The sequence below is a fragment of the Myotis brandtii genome, unplaced genomic scaffold (genome assembly GCF_000412655.1).
Source record: "Myotis brandtii unplaced genomic scaffold, ASM41265v1 scaffold266, whole genome shotgun sequence".
NCBI lineage: Eukaryota > Metazoa > Chordata > Mammalia > Chiroptera > Vespertilionidae > Myotis > Myotis brandtii.
Window position 1 is genome coordinate 2,311,532 of NW_005360124.1, and position 22,032 is coordinate 2,333,563.

A 22,032-nucleotide genomic window follows, 5' to 3' on the forward strand; every position below is an offset into this window, starting at 1 on the left:
TATTTGCCACACCTTCTCCTTACCCTCACCTACATTAGGCTTTTTGCACCCTCCCCTCCCCCAAATATACTCAAAGTATGAGCCTTGACTACTTTGAAATTCAGTTAAGAATTAGAGGAATAAGAGACACTAGCGTTTCTTTTCCCCAATTCCAATGAAAAAACAACTCCGGTCACATTTAGGGGAACTGAAGGAAGTATTATCCTCCTTTTCTTCAAGCCCCAGGCTATACTCACACCCAAACTACATGAATTATGATGGGTCCCAACTCCTCTGCCTGTTTTCCTACTTTCCCCCTCTTTCCTGCAAACTTGCTTTCTGGCTGATGGTCCTCCTTTCTAAACCGCCTCACCCTGCTCCTGTCCCAAAGCATTTCCTTCCTTATTCCTGGCGACCTGTGTGCTGTGCATCACCCCAGCTCCAGTCTCCCAATGTCTAATTGAGTTTGACCATCTTCCTTCCTCACAGGCAGGATCACTGCCAGTAAAACTCTCTTAGGAGTATCCAAGAACTGATTTAGGGGTTTAAATAGCTTCTCCGTCCCCAAGATTTCAGGGTACTGCCTGTGGAAGTTGAGGATATTTACCCTTCTGGTTATCCCACCATGGGGTATCCCATCCTGGATGCCTTCATATAGAGCAGCGGTTCTCAACCTGTGGGTTGCGACCCCTTTGGGGGTCGAACGACCCTTTCACGGGGGTCGCCTAAGACCATTGGAAAACACATAATTACATATTGTTTGTGTGATTAATCACTGTGCTTTAATTATGTTCAATTGTGTTCAACAATGAAAATACATCCTGCATATCAGATATTTACATGACGATTCATCACAGTAGCAAAATTACAGTTATGAAGTAGCAACGAAAATAATTTTATGGTTGGGTGTCACCACAACATGAGGAACTGTATTAAAGGGTCGCGGCATTAGGAAGGTTGAGAACCACTGATATAGAGGATACCTGAACTTACACAGAGAAAGTCCTCTTCTTACTCATTATAACCACAGACAGTTTGGAGCTTTCCAAAGGACCCTCAGAGATGGTGACTAGCAAGAGGGTCAGTGTGTGCTTACTTTTCAAAGGTGCCTCAATGAAGATTTCTCCTGAATAGCAACTACTTCAGACAACAATAACAGTTACTCTACTGTATTTCATCAATTCTAATACACATTTTTCACATTTTAATATCTCTAAAATCAGGATGTATGTTATAATCATTGGCATCTTAACATATTATCATGTCATTGGTTCATTGGCACTGTACCTTTTTTCTTAGTTCATAAAATAAGGTGTGTTGAACACTCTATGGGGCCTTAGATTCGTTAAAATATAGTAGTCGTATGTATTTTAAAGTTAGTCAGATTATCACAGAGTTGCAGAGCCAGTGCATTTAGTTCAAGAACTCCTTTTTATGAAAATATTAAGAGATTTTCAGTACAATAGTGTGTGAAACTCTCCCTGGCAATTATTCATGCCATGACCTCTGGGCTCTTATTTCCCACTGCCATGAGTTTGCTAATCTAGTTTAGGGACAGTTGACTATTCAAAACCAAGTTTTTAGGTTTAGTAGCTGAGCTTAGAATGAAAAGAGATATAGAAATACCTTACTCTGTTTTTCTCTGTGTTCTAAATATTCATAAGAAAAGCATTGAGTGATAGAAACATCAGTGATGAGAGAGGATCATTGATTGGCTGCCTCCCGCATGCCTCGCACAGGGGGTCGAGCCCGCAAGTCGGGCATGTGCCCTGACAGCTGGCATTTTGAGAGTAGAGCTTTTTTTGCCCCACCTGGTTTGGCCAGTGGATAGAGTGTTGGGACTGAAGGGTCACAAGTTAGATTCTGGTCAAGGGCACATACCTCTGTTGCAGGCTCCCTGGGCCCTGGTGAGAGTATGTGGAAGGCTACCAATCAATGTGTGTCTCTCACACCAGTGTTTCTCTCTGTCTCTCCCTCTCCGTTCCACTCTCTCTAAAAAGCAATGGAAAAAATATCCTTGGGTGAGGATTAAAAAAAAAAAAAGAATAGAGCATTTTTATGTTTTTGATGTTTTACTTAGTTTTTTAAAAAATATATAATAATAATTATTATTATTTTGGTGAAGGTAATGATGCCAAGTCTGTAAGCAAACAGTATTCTCTGAAAGTAACAAAACTTGCCCACGAAGCAGAACAGGCAAAAGTGGAATTAATTGAGACAGAAAAGCAGCTACAGGAACTGGAAAACAAAGATCTGTCTGATGTTGCTTTGAAAGTAAAATTACAGAGGGAGTTCCGTAAAAAGATGGATGCCGCAAAGCTGAAAATCCAGGTAATTTTAAAATGTAATTGAGAAAACCTATTTAAAGCTTTTTGCTTTTGAGGATTCTTGTACCTAGTTAGGAAAGAAATAGGACTCAGTTTTTTAAAAAAATATATTTTATTGATTTTTTACAGAGAGGAAGGGAGAGAGATAGAGAGTCAGAAACATCGATGAGAGAGAAACATCAATCAGCTGCCTCCTGCACACCTCTTACTGGGGATGTGCCCACAACCAAGGTACATGCCCTTGGCCTGAATCAAACCTGAGACCCTTCAGTCCACAGGCCGACGCTCTATCCACTGAGCCAAACTGGTTAGGGCTAGGACTCAGTTTTTACCAGCAAGAAAACTGGAATGCAGCTTTTCCAGAGCGCTGGTAGGTTTACATAATTTTGATCTGGGTAATATATTTCTGCATTCAAGAAGTACATTATTTTAATCTTTTCTAAAAAACCATACGGTAAGAAATAAAGATAACCATGGAAATAATGTCATTTTTGGAAGGACATGCAGTTTTTAAAATTTCTGTGCCTTTGATATATCTATGCACAACTATTGGAGGAGGGGATGAGGAAGATGATGAGGATGGTGGAGGGGGTTAGGAGGAGCATGATAGTTACCAGTTGTTAAGTGTCTACAAGGTGCCATATACATACTGGGTGTTTTGTATGCATTACTTAATCATGATTTAATCCATTGAAGTGGGTATTTTTTATTTATTTATTAAATCTTTATTGTTCAGATTACATTTGTTCCTCTTCCCCCACCCCCCATAACTCAACTCCTCCCAGTTCCCGCCCCACCCTCCGCCCTCACTCCCCACCCACTGTCCTCACCCATAGGTGCACGATTTTTGTCCAGTCTCTTCCCGCATCTCCCATTCCCCTTTCCCCCCCAAGAATAGTCAGTCCATTCCCTTTCTATGTCCCTGATTCATTATAATCACCAGTTCATTCTGTACATCAGATTATTTATTCACTTGATTCTTAGATTCACTTGTTGATAGATGCATGTTTGTTGTTCACAATTTGTATCTTTACCTTTTTCTTCTTCCTCCTCTTAAAGGATACCTTTCAGCATTTCATATAATACTGGTTTGGTGGTGATGAACTCCTTTAGCTTTTCCTTATCTGTGAAGCTCTTTATCTGACCTTCAATTCTGAATGATAGCTTTGCTGGATAAAGTATTCTTGGTTGTAGGTTCTTGGTATTCAGCACTTTGAATATTTCTTGCCATTCCCTTCTGGCCTGCAAAGTTTCTGTTGAGAAATCAGCTGACAGTCGTATGGGTATTCAGAAGTGGGTATTTTTTACCCTCTTTTATAAATGATCAATCTGAGATTTAGAAAGGTGAAATAACTGTTTCAGGGTCACATAGTTATGACAATACCATCTTTCAGTATTCTAACATTCCATTTTAAATATTGAAATGCTACTTTTTTGTTTTGTTTTTGTATAATGAAGTTATTTCAATTCATAAAACAAAATTTTTAAATTAAAAACCCTGAAATTTATATTCTTTGTTATTAAATATATATATAGCTATATGCTGCATTAATATTTTGATGCTAACTGGTACACTTTTAAGCATCTGGGGAATAAATGCAAAAGATAGTGATATCCTTTCTCACTTAAAAAAATGTTTTAAAAAAATGTCTTAGAGGAAGTGAGAGCAAGAGAAACATTACTGTGAGAGAGAAACATCGACTGGTTGCCTCCTGCACTCCCCCTACGGGGGATCAATCCCACAACCTGGGCATGTGGCTTGACTGGGAATTGAACCAATAACCTCTAGGTGCATAGGTTGATGCTCAACCACTGAGCAACACCGGCTGGGCCCTATCTCACTTTTAAATAAGATTTTCAGTACTTATAGTGATGTGGAAAAGACATTAAAATGCTAGTAGCATCATTTTGCTGCAGTTTTGTAATTACTCTCAAAATTAAATATAAGTTCAGTTTTGTATTATTTTAATTTTTCCATGTACATGTAATATTTTGAAATTACAACCTATACTAATAATAGATGAATATGCAAATTGTCTGGGACACCATCACATAACAACCAATCAGATGGGGGCGGGGCCGCAGAGGAGAGCTCTCAGCACGCCTGCGCCGGGGTTCTCAGCACGTCTGCATGTGGAGTGGAAGGGAGAGCAGATAGGCAGTTAAGGGGATCAAGCCAGGAGGGGAGAACAGATAGGCAGTTAGGGAGATCAGGCAAGGAGGGGAGCGTAGATAGGCAGTTAGGGTGTTCAGGCCAGGAGGGGAGAGGAGATAGGCAGTTAGGGGGATCAGGCTTGCAGGGGAGAGCAGTTAGGCAGTTGGGGTGATCAGGCCAGCAGGGGAGGGCACTTGGGGGGATCAGGCCGGCAGGGTGGAGCAGTTAGGCAGTTAGGACCATCAGGCCAGTAGGGGAGCAGTTAGGGGCATCAGGCAGGCACACAGGTGAGCAGTTAGGAGTCAGTGGTTCCAGATTGCGAGAGGGATCCCAGATTGGAGAGGGTGCAGTCCGGGCTGAGGGACCCCTCCCCTCCCGCCCCCTGTGCACGAATTTTGTGCATCAGGCCTCTAGTACTCATTAATAAAAAGCAAAGAGATTAATTTTGTTTTGTTTGGGTGTGGGCACCAGGAAGCCTCATCATCCTTTACGTATAGCTAGTGAAAATTATGGTGGTTTCCAAATTGTAAAAGTAAAAATGTAAAAAACAATTGTGAATTTATAAAAAAAAAAAAATCTAGGCAAAATGCCTATCCTTGCCATTGAATGAAAAGTTTTAAGTTTATTTGAAGTTCATGAGAGATGTAATTTTTAATTTTGAAATATTCCATATGATCCTAGGTCTTACAGAAGAAGCAACAAAATAGTAAGAAGTTGGCATCACTTTCAATCCAAAATGAGAAACGTGCTAATGAATTAGAGCAGAGTATAGATCACATGAAATATCAAAAGGTACAGCTGCAAAAGAGACTTCGAGAAGAAAATGAAAAAAGGAAGCAACTGGATACAGAAATTCAGCGGGATCAACAAAAAATCAAAGTAATATTGTCATACTTTCCTGCTAAATATGAAATGGCTCAGAGCTGAGGAAGCCAAGGTCTTGATTTTACTTGTGAGGTATCTCATCTTGGCCTCTCCTTGGCTGCTGTCCTCATTCTCTTTAAAGCTTTGTTCATCTACATAGTAAAGCCTATTTATTGAATTCTGAGTACTGTCTTGAAGGCTTTGACTTCACAAAAGAAAGTTCAGTGATACAGTTTTTTAACTGTAGTTGCGACTGTCAAAAACATAAAAAGCCAACTTTCTAAATAACATCTGACATTTGAATAGGATTTCCCATTTTCAAAGTGCTTTGAAATGCATTGTCCATGTGGTGGCATGGGAAAAAGTACAAGGTAAAATGGTACCATTCCACTCATAGTAGCAGAAGAGTGATCAAACCTGTACTACGTCCAGCAGTTCTATAGAGTGGATTGGGATGGGGAGGAACTAGTGGTGTAGTGTCAGCCTGGGCTCTGGAGCCAGGCTAGCATAGGTTTAAATCCCAGCTCTCTCAGTTCCTAGCTGGATCGTTTACTGAGAAAATCACTTACCCTCTCTGAGTCTGTTTATTCATATCGATAATAGCCTTAATCATACTTGCCTCACAGGACTCTTTCAAAGAAAGAGGAGGATGATCACCATCATAACAACAATAACAAACACTTATCTAGCACTACATAGTAGTCTCTTCTTTTGAAATATTAAGCCAAACCCAAAGCTTATAATATAATTGGAGATTTCCTAGATATTTAATTTTGGAATATAATCCATTCTCAGACCTTAAAAAAATAATAGAATTTAGTGATGGAAGTGAACTTAAAAAGCATTTAAGCCAAGCTACTGACTTTTTCTTATTGAGATATACTTCACATACCATACAATTCACCCATTTAAAGTAGACAGTTTAAAAGGACTTGGTATATTACAATTAATTTTATAAGTTGTGGTAAAAGATATATCATTTTAAACATGTTTAATTGTACAGTTCAGTGGCATTAATTATATTCACAATGTTGTGCAACCATCACCATCTATTTCCAAAACTTTTAGCATATTTTCAAGGTTTATCCACATTGTAGCATATATCAGAACCTCATTCCTTTTTAAGGCTGAGTAATATTCCATTGTATGCATATACCACATTTTATTTTTCCATTCATTTGTTGTTAGACGTTGGGTTGTTTTCACCTTTGGCTATTGTGAGTAATGCTGCGATAAACACTGGCATATAAGTAATTAAGTCCCTGCTTTCAATTTCTTTGGAAGTGAAATACCTAAGAGTAGAATTGCAGTGTCATATGTTAATTCCATATTTACATTTTTTGAGGAAGCACTAACTGTTTTCAATAGAGGCAGCATTAGTTTACATTCTTGCCAGAATGTACAAAGGTTCTAATTTCTCCACATCTTCACTAACACTTGTTGTTTTCTGTGTGTGTGTGTTTGTTGTAGACATCCAAGTATGTGTGAAGTGATATTTCATTGTGGTTTTTATTTGCACTTCCCAAATGACTAATGATGTTTAGCATTTTTTCATGTGCTTATTGGCCATTTGTATATCTTCTTTGGAGAAATGTCTATTCAGGTTCGTTGTCTACTTTTTTTTTGTTCCTATTCCAGCCGGTTTTTATTTTAATTTTTAATTGAATTTATTGGGGTGACATTGGTTAATAAAATTAGGGTGAAAAGGGTGAAGGGATTAAGCAAAAAAAACCAAAAAACCAAAAAACAAAACAACAACTCCTCAGACACAGACAACAGCATGGTGATTACAAGAAGGGAAGGGGGTAAAGGGAGGTAGGAAAAGGTAAAGGGGAAATAAATGGTGATGGAAGGAGACTTTGTCTACTTTTTAATTGGATTGTTTATCTTTTGTTGTTGAGTTGTAGGAGTTCTTTATATAGTCTAGACATTAAACTCTATCAGATATATGACTTCCAATATTTTATCCCATTCTGTAGGTTGTCTTTAAACTTTCTTGGTAATACTCATTAATGCAGCAACGTTTTTAATTTTTATGAAATCCAATTTATTTTTTCTTTTGTAACTTGTACTTTTGGTGTCATATCTAACAATCCATTGCCAAATCTAAGATCGTGAAGACTTACCCCTGTGGGTTTTTAAAATAATTTTATGGCTTTAGCTCTTATATTTAATAGGTCGTTGATCTATATTTAGTTAATTTTTGTATATGGTGTGAAATAGAGGTCCAACTTTACTCTTTTGCATGTGGAAATCCAACTGTCCTAGAACCATCTGTTGAAGAAACTGTTCTTGCCCCATTGAGTGGACTTTATACCTTGGTCAAAAATCAATTGGCTATAAATTTATGGATTTATTTCTAAACTCTCAATTCTATTCTGTTTATATATATATATATATATCTGTCCTTATGCCAGATTACTGTGGCTTTGCAGTGTTTTGAAATTGGGTAGTAAGTTCTTTTCTTTATTCTTTCTTTTCAACATTGTTTTTGCTATTTGAGGCCTCTTGCAATTCAGTATGAATTTAAGGATCAACTTTTCCATTTCTGCAAAAAAGCCATTGGAATTTTGATATGGATTTCTTTGAATCTGTAGATCTCTTAGTGTAGTATTAATATGACAATATAATGTCTTCCTATCCATGAGCATTTATTTAGGTCTTTAATTTCTTTCAGCAAGGTTTTATAATTTTCAGTGTAGTAGTTTTTTATTTCCCTGGTTAAATTTATTCCCAGATATTTATTCTTTTAGATGATATTATAAATGGAATTTTCTTAATTTCTTTGAGTTACTCATTCTTAATCATAATGGTAATTATTATTATGGCAGTAGTTAACATTTATTGAGTATCCTCAGTTAATCTATGCTAAGCACTTATGTGCGTTAACATATTTAATTCTTCTATATTTCCAACTTTTCCTTTTCTTCTAGAATCCTTCTTTAAATACCTTAGATTTTATTCATCCTAAAATTATCCTTCTGTCTTATACTACTCTCTTTTTCTTTATAACCAAACTTGTTGGAAAAGTTTACTGTATCTGTTTCTGTTTTCTCTGCTTCCATTCATTCTCTTATCCTCTCTAGTCTGGCTTTTGGCTCCCAGCTTTACCATCCATTTCAAAGCTCTCAGTTTACTAGTGCTCTTTGTCTCTAAAGTCCTTGTCTTAACCAGTTAACTGCCACACATCCAACGACACCTTTATCTTGCTTGAATCTATAGACACTTACGGCGTACAAAGGGTAACACCACCTCACTTGCATCTAGCACAGTTGTTCACTACTCCCTCCATCTTGAAATATTTCCCTCTTTGCCTTTGTGAAATTATTCTCTCCTTGTTTTTTCTCTTTCTGATTGATTGCTTATTGTCTATCTTGACTAGCTCATCCTACACTATCAGTCCTTTACATATGGGAATTCTTCCAGGCTCTAGCATGTGCCCTCATCTTCTATATTCTATCCTGGGTGACCTAATTTTTTCCATGGCTGCAGTTAAACTCTGACAACTCCCAGATTTAATCCGTGATCCCAGATTTGCTCTTTGAGCCCTAGATTCATATCTGACAATTGATAGCTTCATTAGGTTATCCTATAGATAAATTTATGATCTTCCTTAATAATCTTTTTTTAAAAAATATATTTTATTGATTTTTTACAGAGAGAAAGGGAGAGGGATAGAGAGTTAGAAACATCGATGAGATGCCCTAGCCGCTTGGCTCAGTGGATAGAGCATCAGCCTGCGGACTGGGGGGTCCCAGGTTCGATTCCGGCCAAGGGCACATGCCTGGGTTGCGGGCTCAGTGGGGGGTGTGCAGGAGGCAGCCGATCAATGATTCTCTCTCATCATTGATGTTTCTCTCTCTCTCCTTCTCCCTTCCTCTCTAAAATCAATAAAGAAATATATTTTAAAAAAAGAAACATCGATGAGAGAGAAGCATCGATCAGCTGCCTCCTGCACATCCCCTACTGGGGGTGTACCCGCAACCCAGGTACATGCCCTTGACCGGAATTGAACCTGGGACCCTTGAGTCCGCAGGCCGACGCTCTATCCAATGAGCCAAACCAGCCAGGCCTTAATAATCTTCTTACTGTCCCCACTCCCTGCTTCCTTCATGGAGGAGAAAATAGTTTTCTCTAATGTGCTTTACATGATATCTCAATCTGTTTAGTTGGGTAAGCTAGAAATTTGATAGTCATCCTTGATTCTGTTCTCTCCTTTATCACCCATATCCAATGAATCACTAAGTCCTATAGATTATATCTTTTAAATATCTTGAATCTGTTCAGTTCTCATTTCTACTGCCAGTAACCTAGTCTCTTTGTTACAGTCCTTCCTCCAATGTAAGGGTCAGGCCTGCTTGTCAGTCTTATGGTCTTTCCGTCTCAGCTTCTCAATCCCTCATAGGCCATGGCTAAACCAACAAGACACAAAACTCTCAAAATCTATGCTTAGGTAAAAGAAAAAACTATTGGTCAGAGTGCATAGAATGCTGAAGTGTAATTCTATCTGTAACTTAAGCTTTTTATGTTGTTATGTAGGACAATTTTGTTCCTTTAGCCATATTTTGCATTTTAGGGAAATGACCCACTTTAAGGGGGAGAATAAGTATTCCAGAAAAAGGAACAGTGTGCCCCAAGGAAATATTGAAGTTTGTACTACTTCATGCACAAACAGAAAACCTGCTCACAGTCCTAAAGCCCATCTTGCCCTCTGTTTGGAGCTAACACTCCTCTTTGTCCATTTTCCACTCAACTAAGCCACTTCCAGAGAATACTATGACTTCTGCAGCAGTTCTTAACTGAAGTCCATGGATGAGCTATAAAGAAAAGATATGGGAACTCCTGGAATTGTGGGCCCATAGTGTGATCTTGGGCTTTTTACTCCTTTAAGCACCATTTTCCTCATCTATAAAATGTAGTTTATAACAATCCTTGGCAATAGGATTATTCTGAGGATTAAGGAGTGTACTTAAATAGATATAAAAAGGCTAGCACAGTGCCTGGCAGATAGTTATTTTAATATTGTAACAGGGATTACAATATAAAATAAAAGCAGTCATGTCTATTGCGACATGCAGAAGGAATTGGACCTACTACAGTATTCTTTTAAAGTGTATGTGGAAGGACAGAAATAGTAGTTAGCTCCAAGTATAAGGTGCCTTTACTTAAGGATCCTGAAGTTACTGTGACTATGATAGGAGTCAAACTATAACTATGAACTAGATCTAGGGAAGCATGAAAAATTGATGGGTAGTAAGTATAATTCACTCATAATGCAGAGAACATTTACTTAGTTTATAGCAGACTTGTGTTCTTTATGATACCCCCTGCTCCTGCCCAGTCCATGTCATGATAATTGCTGGAAACATGAGAATTAACCAAATGTCCAGTCTGTTTAAACCTTTTCTTTGAATTTAAACATTTCCTTTAAATAATTCTCAGCTCTCTTGAATACGAATATTTAGACTCTTAGCCTCTTCCACCCTGTGCTTCTCTCCCTAAGATGGAATCCAATGTATGTGGTGGTTGGGTATGTAGCTTTTTATTGCATCCTATGGAGGAAGTGGGCCCCTGAGTTTCATTTGGTCCATGGATGTAACTGACAGGGATCTGCTCTTGTCAACCTTTCCCTGCTGGCCCCTGATGATGAAACTCATGGCTGGTATGACTTATAGTCTGATCTTGCTTTCAGCTTAGAGCATGGAGGTGCTTTGACTTCATCTCATTTCCTAGTGGCATTATAAATCCCTATTGAGCCTACTAGGTCTTCCACCTAGCCTGCTAATAACCCTGTGGTCTATACTCATCTTCATTTTGCAGGTCAATTCTCCATGATAACCGACCCCCATTGGCTCCCAACTCAGGGTCCCTGCCACCTGAGGCTGAGGGGTTCAATTAGTCTCTTTCCTGACTGTACCTTGCTCTTTCAGCAAGGCTGGGCAATCCCATGTGGGAGTGGAGCCTCTGCACTCTACATTCTCTCTCCCTCCACCCTCAGTGATACCTTTACTTACACTCCCTTTCTGAGCCAAAACTTAAGAGAGGAAAATTGGGACACACGTTTTTTTTTGTTGTTGTTAATCCTCACTTGAGGGTATTTTTTTCCCCACTGGTTTTAGGGAGGGTGGAAGGGAGGGGGAAAGATAGAAAGAGAGAAACATTGATGTGAGGGAGATACATTGATTGGTTGCCTCTCCCACACACCCAGACCAGGGCTAGGGATCGAGCCTGCAACTGAGGTATGGGCCTTTGACTGGAATCGAACCTGAGACCCATCAGTCTGTGGGCCGACACTCTAACCACTGAGCCATACCAGCTAGGGCAGGACACACATCTTTCTTACTGTCTCTTTTCTCCTTTCTGCTGTTCCCAGGGCTGGAAAATGGTAGACTTCCTTTTTACTTCCTTTATATCAGTACTTCTGAAATTACCTGTGGAAAAGGTACAATTTTTATTTTATTATTAATATATCACAGCCCAATATATCTATATTTTTAACCCTCACATAAGGATATTTTTCCATTGATTTTTAGAGAGAGTGGAAGAGAGAGGGAAAGACAGAAATATTGATGTGAGATAAACACATCAATTAGTTGCCTCCAGCATACTCCCTGACCAGGGCCAGGGCCTGCAACCTTGGTATGTACCCTTGACCAGAATCAAATCCCGGACCCTTCAGTCCACAGACCGATGCTCTATGCACTGAGCCAAACCGGCTAGGGCCAGCCCAATACTTTTTAAAAACATGAACTATTTTAATAAAGATTAAAGTATAAAAGTCCATCTTTTAATTATTAGATTCAACAGATATAAAATTATTCTGTCAAATTGCTATAAATTTCTAAACACACTCCATGTCTGTACTTCTCTATCATGGACCATGGAGTTAGTATGTGGACTAGCCCTTTGATTCATGACCTCCTTCCTGATTCCTGCTAAGCTGTAGTGGTGACAGAGGCATCTTCTCTAAACCTGGAGAGCACTGTGAGCAACGGGCCTCTCTGATGTGACCCTTAAGATGTGGATGGAAACTAAAGGAATTTGGAAAATACCCTTCACAGGACCATGATCTGTTTTTGGAAGGCTATTCTCAGGCTGCAAAATCTGATTTTTGAATGCCAGAAATAGACTGCTACTTTTTACATTTCTATTGTCATAAATCCTAATATCCCCATGACAGATTGGTGCCTTGAATGGACTAAGGGTAATGAGTTCAGAAAGGCACAAGAGAAAAGCACATTTATAATTTTCAGACTCATCCTTGTTACACGAATTTGTAACACTGGGAAAGAATGAAACGCACACACACACACACACACACACACACACACACGCACACACCCCTTAGTTTTGTTAGTAAAGCCTGATTTTTTTGCTATAAGATTTTATTGCTTCAGTGAGGGGCTAATGTTATTTTCTTTTCAAATGGCCCCGACCTCATCTACTCACTTTCTTTTTGCAACTAAGAAAGCAAATAATTATTTTCATAGTAATCATTGGCCACTATGAAAGCCATAAGGTATTTCTGATTTCTGTCTTCTGTAGGAACTAAAGTTAAAAACAGAACTGGAAGAAGGTCTGAAACTGAAAACTGAGGACCTAGATGCATTTAAGATGGAAAGAAGAAAAGGTTTGTTTGGAAGTATAGACCAGCTCCAGGTTTGTCAATTCTATTTAGTGTTTTTTGGTTTTTCTTCTATTTGATGATTGTCTAAATGGAGGTAAAAAATGGTGAACTCTGAGTAAAATCTTCAAACACTAGATTTTGCAACTTAAGGGTAAAATTATTTTCTTATCCAGATATGAATTTATTTCATGTGGAATGTAAACATGAAATCCATGTTCACCAGAATGTATTTATTCCCATGTCAAAACTGACTTATTCCCATGGAAATATGTATTTCTAAAAATCAGAGCTCCTCATTCATTTTATATGCACCATATACAATATATTAAGAAGCTATTGTTTGTTTTAGTGCCTTATTTATTTCTCACCCGAGGATATTTTTTCCATTGATTTTTAGAGAGAGTGAAAAGGAGGGGGAAAGAGAGAGAGAGAAACACCTATGTGAGAGATACACATTGATTGGTTGCCTCCTGCATCCATCCCAACTGGGGGCCAGGAATGCTCTATCCACTGGGCAAAATCACCAGGACTAATGCCACATTTAAAAAATGAAATTCATAAACTACTATGAAAGTTCAAAGAAACAAAATTTTAATTTTATGGAAATTCAAAATGGCAGTTCTAAAAATCTTACAGAAAACTACTGTACTTGTAGAGGGGCAATGAAGTGGGGGTAAGGACACATGTGTAATACCTTAATCAATAAAGAAAAAATAAAATCTCACTCTCAAAACAAAAAACAATTGTAATTACACTCAAATGCATATACATCATCTTGATTCTGAAAAATTTATTTGTTCTCTGTTCCTGAATTTTACACTTTAATAGTAAAATTTCATGAATATACAGCAGGTCCTGGAATAAAATCATATTATTCAACATTGCTCATTGTAATGTTGGTAAGATGCCTTGGGAAGTTAACGTTTGTTTATATAAATTAGCCTATAGTAAAATTGGTTCCATTATACATAGTTTTGCTGAAAATTGCAGAATCTACCAATGATGTTAAGTGAGGACTTACTGTATTCCCAGTTATTTATTTTACTAGTATGTTTTAGAAATTGGTTAAAGAGCATTTCTGGGTGGAAAGGGTGTGAGGGGAGGAGGAGAGGTAGGAATATGCAGAATAGTGAGATCTGCTTTTTCAAAATGTTAAGGATCTAAATTTTAAGCAAGCACAATAATAAAAAGATTACTATGCTTGCACTGACTGTTTTGGGTTAAGAAAAATACACACAAAACTTAATGTTTTTTAATGTTGTAAAACAAACATTTTCCAGAATTTGACTCTAAACAAGGACAAGATTATAAGTTAATCAATATGAGTATCCAGAGAGCTTATTATAGGACAATGACTTCATATAAAGTCCCTGTATAAGAAGAAAGTATTTAAAATTAAAACTGTGTGGTAGGAACTTTTGCTATAAAGAGAAAAAACAAATCAAGAAGTTTTCAGAAAACAAAGATACAGTGAATTACACAAATCATAACCCTTATTATATCAAATGCAGAAAAATCTATTATTATTTCCTTAAAAAACTTATGTTAGCAGACTCCTACCTATTCTTCAAAGCATAGCTAAAATATTACCTACTCTGTAGGACTGGCATTGTCTTTCTTCCATTTCCAGACAAAGCCAATCCCTCTCCATTTTTGCTTACATGGTACCTAGGAGTTAGCATTTATTATCACCAATAATTTTTTGGTTTCTCTCCTGTTGGAATGGAGCTTTAAAAAGCTCTATTGTTCATCTTTCAAACCCAACTCATAGTCAAGGAATGTTTATAGAATATGTTTAATTGCTAAACTCATAGGGTCTCATATATGGACTTTCTATGGTATAGCTGGATATAACAAAAATAAAGTATTTCTATATTGCTCTGGATATCCTTTCTGTTTCTTAAAATTGTAGCGCTATTTTAGGCTTCATTGTGGTTTGATGTGATAATGCTATAGGACCATACTCTTTAGTTGTGGATAGAAGACTGACTCATAGCTCTGGACCAACTTTGCTGTGGCCACTTTGCTCTTTTTTTCTCATGCATATTTTCTATCTCATTGCCTTAATGTAGATTTCTAGGAACCACTTTTTATCAAGCTTGAAAAGAACTGGAAAATAGTACTATATTGATTTTATATCTATTATTTGTTGTTTAGTTGGCATTGCTTCATTACTATGAACACATAGTTCAAATGAGTGCTTAGTAGAGTTCATCTTGAACAGTCATATTCCCTTCATATTTTTGTTCTTGCTTCTGGGTATCCCTAATTCAAGAGAGTATTAAGATGCTTGCTTTGGAAATCTTTCTGACTGTATTTTACTGAATAATTATTTGATGTTGACAGGATACAGTGCAGAGTGGGTTTCTATGCTCCATCATCAGTGTCTTCCACTGTGTGTATTCATTTATTCACTTCATCTATTAGTTGATTGAATCAGGCATTCAGTCATTCATTTAACATTTTATTGAAGGCCAGTCATGGGTCAAGTTTTGGGGATACAAAGGTGAGAAGTACAGTCCCGTATTCAATCAAGAATCTCAAGTTGGGAAACTAGGAGTGTAAGTGCTGTGGTGGAGGTATGCACCTCTTTAACAGAGAAAAAGATTCCTAGCTTGTTCTCAGAACGAACTTTTACTATATGTAAAGAAATTGTCACCCCTTTCTTGGTCAGCCTAAAAATTCTCAGACTCAAATATATTTGGAGAGTAACTTTTAATTCCTTATTAAACAACACAGCAAGATGTTAAGTGGAACCACTCACTTCTAGACAGTTTTAGACATGAACACTATTTTGTTATTTCCACATGTTCATTTAAGGTCTTTCAGCCAATCTGAAGTTATATTACCTTATACATTTTATGGCAGAAGGAAAAAAATAACATTTCTTTGTAATTTTAATGTAGAAATTGGATGAGCAAAAGAAATGGTTAGATGAAGAAGTAGAGAAAGTTCTGAACCAACGCCAAGAATTAGAGGAGCTGGAAGAAGACCTAAAGAAGCGGGAGGCCATCGTTTCTAAGAAGGAGGCCCTGTTACAGGAGAAGAGCCACCTGGAAAATAAGAAGTTGAGATCTAGTCAGGTATTCTATTTAATAGGCTGTTTCATTCTGGTTGTAAGTCATATAAAGTAGGCTTTTTTTCTCTAAGAAGTAAACCATTGTGAAGACAGAAATCAGAAGAAAACTATTCTGATTTTCAGTGTATTTTGCTTATTACTGTTTATCTAATGGCCCTCACTAAAATCTATTCAATTTTTAAGTAAAAAGTTCAGTGTTCTGCCAAATATGATTTATTTATTACTATTTATTTGTATTTTTAAAATTGTAAAATATACATAACGTAAAATTTATCATGTTGACCTTTTTTAAATTTACAATTCAGTGGCACTAATTACATTTACAATGTTGTATAACCATCACTACTGTCTGTTTCTAAAACTTTTTATTACCCCAAATAGAAACTCTGTAACCATTAAGCAATAACTCTCCATTTCCCCTGGTGATCTCTCTTATTAACTTTAGTGGATATTTTCTAAATAAATTTTACTATTTGATGCTGTATACTGAACATTAGTAATCTGGAAAAATAGACTTGAAAATGATCTAGCTATCACTACTATGTAAAGTTAGAGGTTTCAGGGTTTCTATAAAAGAAGATTTTATGTAATGAAGATTTATTTACTTTCCAAATTATAAATACTTGGGGACCTTTACAAAAGTTTTTTCTAGAGGACTTGGATTTTATGAGCCAGTCAAAGTAGTTTTATGAAGGAGTTTGCCTCAATTTCAAGTTTTGAAAAAATGATTGTGAAGGGAGTAGAGGACCATAAAATACATTTTAAATATATCTTTGTATATCTTCAACATTAGCAACAGCAAAAACAGAATCTAAAAATGAAGCTGGCTTGCCCCAGACTTGAAAAGTACTTTCTCACCCAAAACTTTGTCTCCAGCAGGCCTGGAGTCCGAGGTCAATCTATATATTGACTTAATGAACCGAGAGGATCAATGACCTGCCTCTTTATTAGATTTGTCCTTCAGTCAAACTCTAGATCAGTAGGATCTGAGTTGACAGTGGCATGTTCTTAACCTCTCCACCTCATTATAACAGGCAGACAGGGATGCTCTGTCCTCTGTTCCCTAAACATTTTGAAATAGCTATCAGCACCAGGCTGATGGGTACAGGGGGAGGGGCATCCCCGCCAACCATCCTAGTTGCTGGTGCTATATCCAGGTAGCATGCTCACACTGGCTGTCAGTGTGAAGTTTTAAAAACTGTCCCTCATAACATAACAAGAGCAAGGGGATTACCAAATTAAAACATCAAATGAGTAAATAGGAGAAAATAACCTGGGAACTCTATGATATGTTCTGTATCACAAAAGAGAAAAAATAAAAAAGGAATAAGGAAAAAAATCTTTTTATGGAAATAAGTGTATGATACAGGGGGGAAAAGAGCAGATATTTTATAATTTCAACAAGATGTAATATTTAGGAGCAAACACATACTGACATAAATAAGGAGTACAAATAAATGAAACCCACAGTCAGTCAAAGCATAATTGATTCTTTGAAGATTATGTTAAAACAGAAGGAAAACTTGAGATGGTCACATTACTGGTTCTTTTCTGAATAAAAGGCATAAAAATATTATGCAGTATCTTTTTTCACTATTTAAGGAATACTTATAAGAAACTTGGCTGGGTAGCTCAGTTGTTAAAGAGCATTGCCAAGGTTGCAGATTTGATCCCCAGTCAGGGCACATACAAGAATCAACCAATGGCCCTAGCTGGTTTGGCCTGTGGACTTAAAGGTCCAGGGTCTGATTCTGGTCAAGGGCACATGCCCAGTCTGATTCTGGTCAAGGGCACATGCCCGGTTGTGGGCTTGATCCCCAGTAGGGGATGTGCAGGAGGCAGCCGATCAATGATTCTCTCTCATTATTGATATTTCTATCTCTCCCTCTCCCTTCCTCTCTGAGATCAATAAAAATATATATTTAAAAATTAATAAAGTCAATAAAAAGCTGTAAAGAAATCAATCAATGAATGCATAAATAAGTGGAACAACAAATCGATGTTTCTCTAAAAAATCAACAAGAAAAAATTTAAAAATATAAGGAAATAGAAGGCATGAAAGTGCTAAATCCTTATCTTCCGTAATTGACAGTCAGTAGACAATATCTAAAATTGATAATATGCTTTAGAAACATGGACATAAACACCAGAAGAAATAGCTAAAACATTGAAGATGATTGTTTCTGGGGAATGGGATTCAGGTGAGAGGGTGGCTTTTAAAAAAATTATATACCTTATGGTAGTATCTATATATAAAAGGCTAATATGCAAAGTGTCCCCTCGGGAGTTCGACCAGGAGACTGGGAGCTCGCTATGAAGTGCGCTGACCACCAGGGGTGGCGTGGAACATGGCGGGTGACTAGTGGTGGCAGCGGGGTGCTGAGGGAGCAAGAGGAGGAGGAGGCAGGGAGGCGGGGAACCTGATTGGCCCTGATCGCTGGCCAGGCCTAGGGACCCTACCCGTTCATGAATTTTGTACACCGGGCCTCTAGTAAACATATAATTACTTTGATGAAAAAATATTTTAAAAATTAGTCCATAATTAAGATCTCCATAAATCTGACTGGCCATATTTTTTAACCAGAATGAAATGAATAGAAACAAATTATATGTTTAAATAATAAACCAACCAAATCTCAAACTCTAGGAAATTTTAATGTAATTAATTCTACTATGTAACCAGGCCAAAGAAGAAAAGTTCAATATAGAAAATAAAAGAAAAATAGTGCCTCTTAAAACCTATGCTGTGTGGTCTGGTGTGGCCAAGCAGTATTTGGTAGTATATTCATTGTTTGATTTTTAATTTAAAAAAAAAAAGGCATTAAACTTAAGATTTTAGAAAATGAAGTCCTCCTATATCTCCCCCGCCAAAAAAAAAATCCATGGGAGAAAATAATGTAGAACCTAAAAAAATATTCATTTAGTAATTTTCTCTGTGTTTTTCCTAATTATATGCAATCTGGATTTCTAACTTTTTTTGGTTATTGTTGATTGTATCTTTTTAGGCCTTAAGCACAGATAGTTTAAAAATATCAACTCGCCTGAACTTGTTGGACCAAGAGTTGTCCAAAAAGAATGTGCAGCTCCAGAGTAGCACAGCTGAAGAGAAAATAAAGATTTCACAACAAGTTCAAGCCCTCCAGAAAGAAAAAGATCAGCTACAGAGACGAAGAAACAGTGTGGAAGAGAAACTTAAAAATGGTAGCGTGTTATCGCCTGAAGTAAGTCAGTATTCTTTGAGACTCGAAGTGCTGTATGATGGACCACTTGGATGATTTCCTCCCTCTGTCACTTAAACATAAAAAAATGATAAATCTGGTGAACTTTGTTTCCTTGAGACTTTGTCAGATGAAATGAGTTTACCTGGCACCACAAGCCATGCTTGACTAGAGACTGCCATGTCCTTATGTAGAGGTCCATGAACGTGGGTGGCTTCTTCCTGGATTGCCAGGGGTTGGGAGACTAACTTTTCTTGAGTCTGGCCCTTCTCACCTGGGTTTCTTATCTGAACTCACAAAACAGACAATGAGTTGAAGGGACTCTTTTTTCTCATTTCTTCCAAAGAAGGCACCTTGCTTCCCTTCTGCATCTTTCTTGAATGATACTAGGCAATTCATTACATACAATGGATGCCCAGGCATTAAGGATTAATTCTTTCTATTACCTTGGTTGAGAAAGGCCCAATGTTCAGGAGCATGTCCCTTCCAGATAGATGCATAAAATTCAAATCCTAATAAAAATACCCTTTAGTTAGAGTTTTCATTTAAGGGACCATATAGCTTCTCTCACCTTTATTTATTTTTTTAAATATGAAAAGATATTTCATTCATTGGCTTTCAAATTGCCCCAGACTTTGTCTTTTTTCACAATTTTACCTCAGTTGGCAGTGGTACCTGTACCTTACTTGATCAGACAACGATGCATTTTTGAGCCAGAATTTTCTCTGTGAATATTTATTGGTGATGTCTTGTCATTACCAAAGCTAGAGAAAATTTCTAAGAGAAAGTGAGTGCTGAGAAACATGCACCTTGCTGAATCTTGTAGTGTTTTAGATTAGAGAAAGTATGAGAGGAAGTTAAAGGGAGCTGGTTAAGAAGAAAGAGGAGAGAGGATTTTATGATACTAGATTATTGCTCATTGAGTTGATGCAAAGTGTTGAAAACTAAGTCGACTGAGGGCTATGTGATATTATAAGCCTCTACTGCTGTTTTATCACTCAACGTAGGTAGCTGTGCAGAGGATCACAGATTCTGGCTGTCCTCACAAGACTGTTTAAATTGGAGCCCAAGTTTGTAAATTTGAAGGTATGAGAGCCTAAAATACAGAAAAAAAATAAGTATTCAAGGAATTCTTGCCTGCCCAAGACTGTTACTGGGCCCAATGGAAGAGACAAAAAAAGCATTATGCTTCTCTTGAGAGATTCATACTCTATCTGAAGAAAAGAGAAGGATAAGAAAACCCTAAACCCTGAAGAACATAAATAAGCCATACTTATTACATGATTTATACAAAGCAATGCAGTGATCATGTGAGGGAAGATTATAAGGACAGTCTTGGTGGATTGGAAACAAGCTGGATTATAAAAAACATAATATACTACACTGGTCAATATAGAAAAGGTCATTTTATAGATAGAACACTGTTACATAAGGCATAGAGATCGGAATGAGCAAATTATGTTTGCAGTAAGGTAAAATGGTCCATTATTGCCATCAAGAAAGTTTCTTCTTCACGTGGAATTCTATAACTAAAGACATGTAAAGTTTGGTGGTGAAAATAGAAGAGTGTGCATGCTACCAATGTAGCAGCCACTCTGGGTTGGTGTGAGGGAGTGATGAGCCTTCAGCATTCAGTGGGGTTCCATTTAGTCGTGTGAGCTTCTCTACACCCTTCTTCCACACGGTTCTTTCCCCCTCCTCCTTCCTACATATACACACACTTATACATTTCTTACCTATAAAGGCTCAACTTGGCAGCTCATGAAAGGAGGATGCTTTTGCTATATACAGCTCTTGTGTTCCCATTAAAAGTTATAAGCTGAGCCCAGCCCTAGCTGGTTTGCTCAGTGGATAGAGCGTCAGCCTGCAGACGAAAGGTTCCAGGGTTTGATTCCCGTCAAGGGCACGTACCTCGGTTGCAGGCTCCTGCAGGAGGCAACCAATGGATGTGTGTCTCTCACATTGATATTTCTTTCTGTCTTTCCCTCTCTCTAAAAATTAATGGAAAACTATCTTTGGATGAGGATTAAAAAAACAACCTATATTTAAATAAATAAATAAATAAATAAATAAATAAGCTGCACCCAGCTGGTGTGGCTCAGTAGTTGAGTGGTGACCCATGAACCAGGAGGTCCTGGTTCGATTCCTGGTCAGGGCACATGCCTGGGTTGTGGGCTCAATCCCCAGCAGGAGGCAGCTAGCTGATAAATGATTCTCTCTCATCATTGATGTTTGATTCTCTCCCTCTCCCTCTCCCTGCAATCAATAAAAACATTAAAAAAATAACTACATAACACTACTGATTACCTATTTTTAAAAAGTTATAAGCTGATTGTAATCGACACATTGGAACATTCCAAGCTCTGCTTCAAAGCTGAGCTGGAGCACAGATACTTTCTCCAGTCAAACCTTTCCTCAGTGTCACAAGACTCCACGATGCAGCCACAAGCACAACCACAGGCAGAATCTCAGGCTGGGTCTGCCCGGAAGAGGTTAATTGGGAATGACCACAGGTTCTATTCAAGTTCCTTGCAGCAGTGCTAAGCAAGCTCCTGGCCCAGTGACCACATGGTTCTTTTTAGTTGGCTCTGAAATGGGCTCTGCTCTCCCCACTGTTTTCAATCCGAGATTAATAGTAACAAAAAGACCCGCCAATAGCAGATGGTGGGAAACGTGAAATGCTGATGTGACACAAGACAATAAAATCTAGGTGGAATGGTTTGCTGTTTTGATGTCTTTAAACTTACTTGGAATTATTTTCTCTTTCCACAATAAATCAAAAT

At 37.6% G+C, this 22,032-nt stretch overlaps 1 protein-coding gene and 1 long non-coding RNA gene across 5 annotated transcripts in view; one reads left to right on the plus strand and one right to left on the minus strand.

Annotated features, from left to right (window-relative positions):
• KIF27 (kinesin family member 27) overlaps positions 1-22,032 on the plus strand; it is a 72,133-nt gene that overhangs the window by 38,246 nt on the left and 11,855 nt on the right. For all 3 annotated transcript variants that reach the window (XM_014541252.1, XM_014541251.1, XM_005868277.2), the window contains 5 exons: positions 2,105-2,310; positions 5,143-5,340; positions 12,871-12,984; positions 15,859-16,035; positions 19,037-19,252. In XM_014541252.1, coding sequence (XP_014396738.1) covers positions 2,105-2,310; positions 5,143-5,340; positions 12,871-12,984; positions 15,859-16,035; positions 19,037-19,252 — 911 coding nt within the window. The remainder of the gene's footprint in view (positions 1-2,104; positions 2,311-5,142; positions 5,341-12,870; positions 12,985-15,858; positions 16,036-19,036; positions 19,253-22,032) is intronic.
• The window catches only part of LOC106726445, a 35,137-nt gene continuing 24,776 nt past the window's right edge, over positions 11,672-22,032 (minus strand). For both annotated transcript variants that reach the window (XR_001362520.1, XR_001362521.1), the window contains one exon: positions 11,672-11,756. This is a non-coding gene — a long non-coding RNA (uncharacterized LOC106726445). The remainder of the gene's footprint in view (positions 11,757-22,032) is intronic.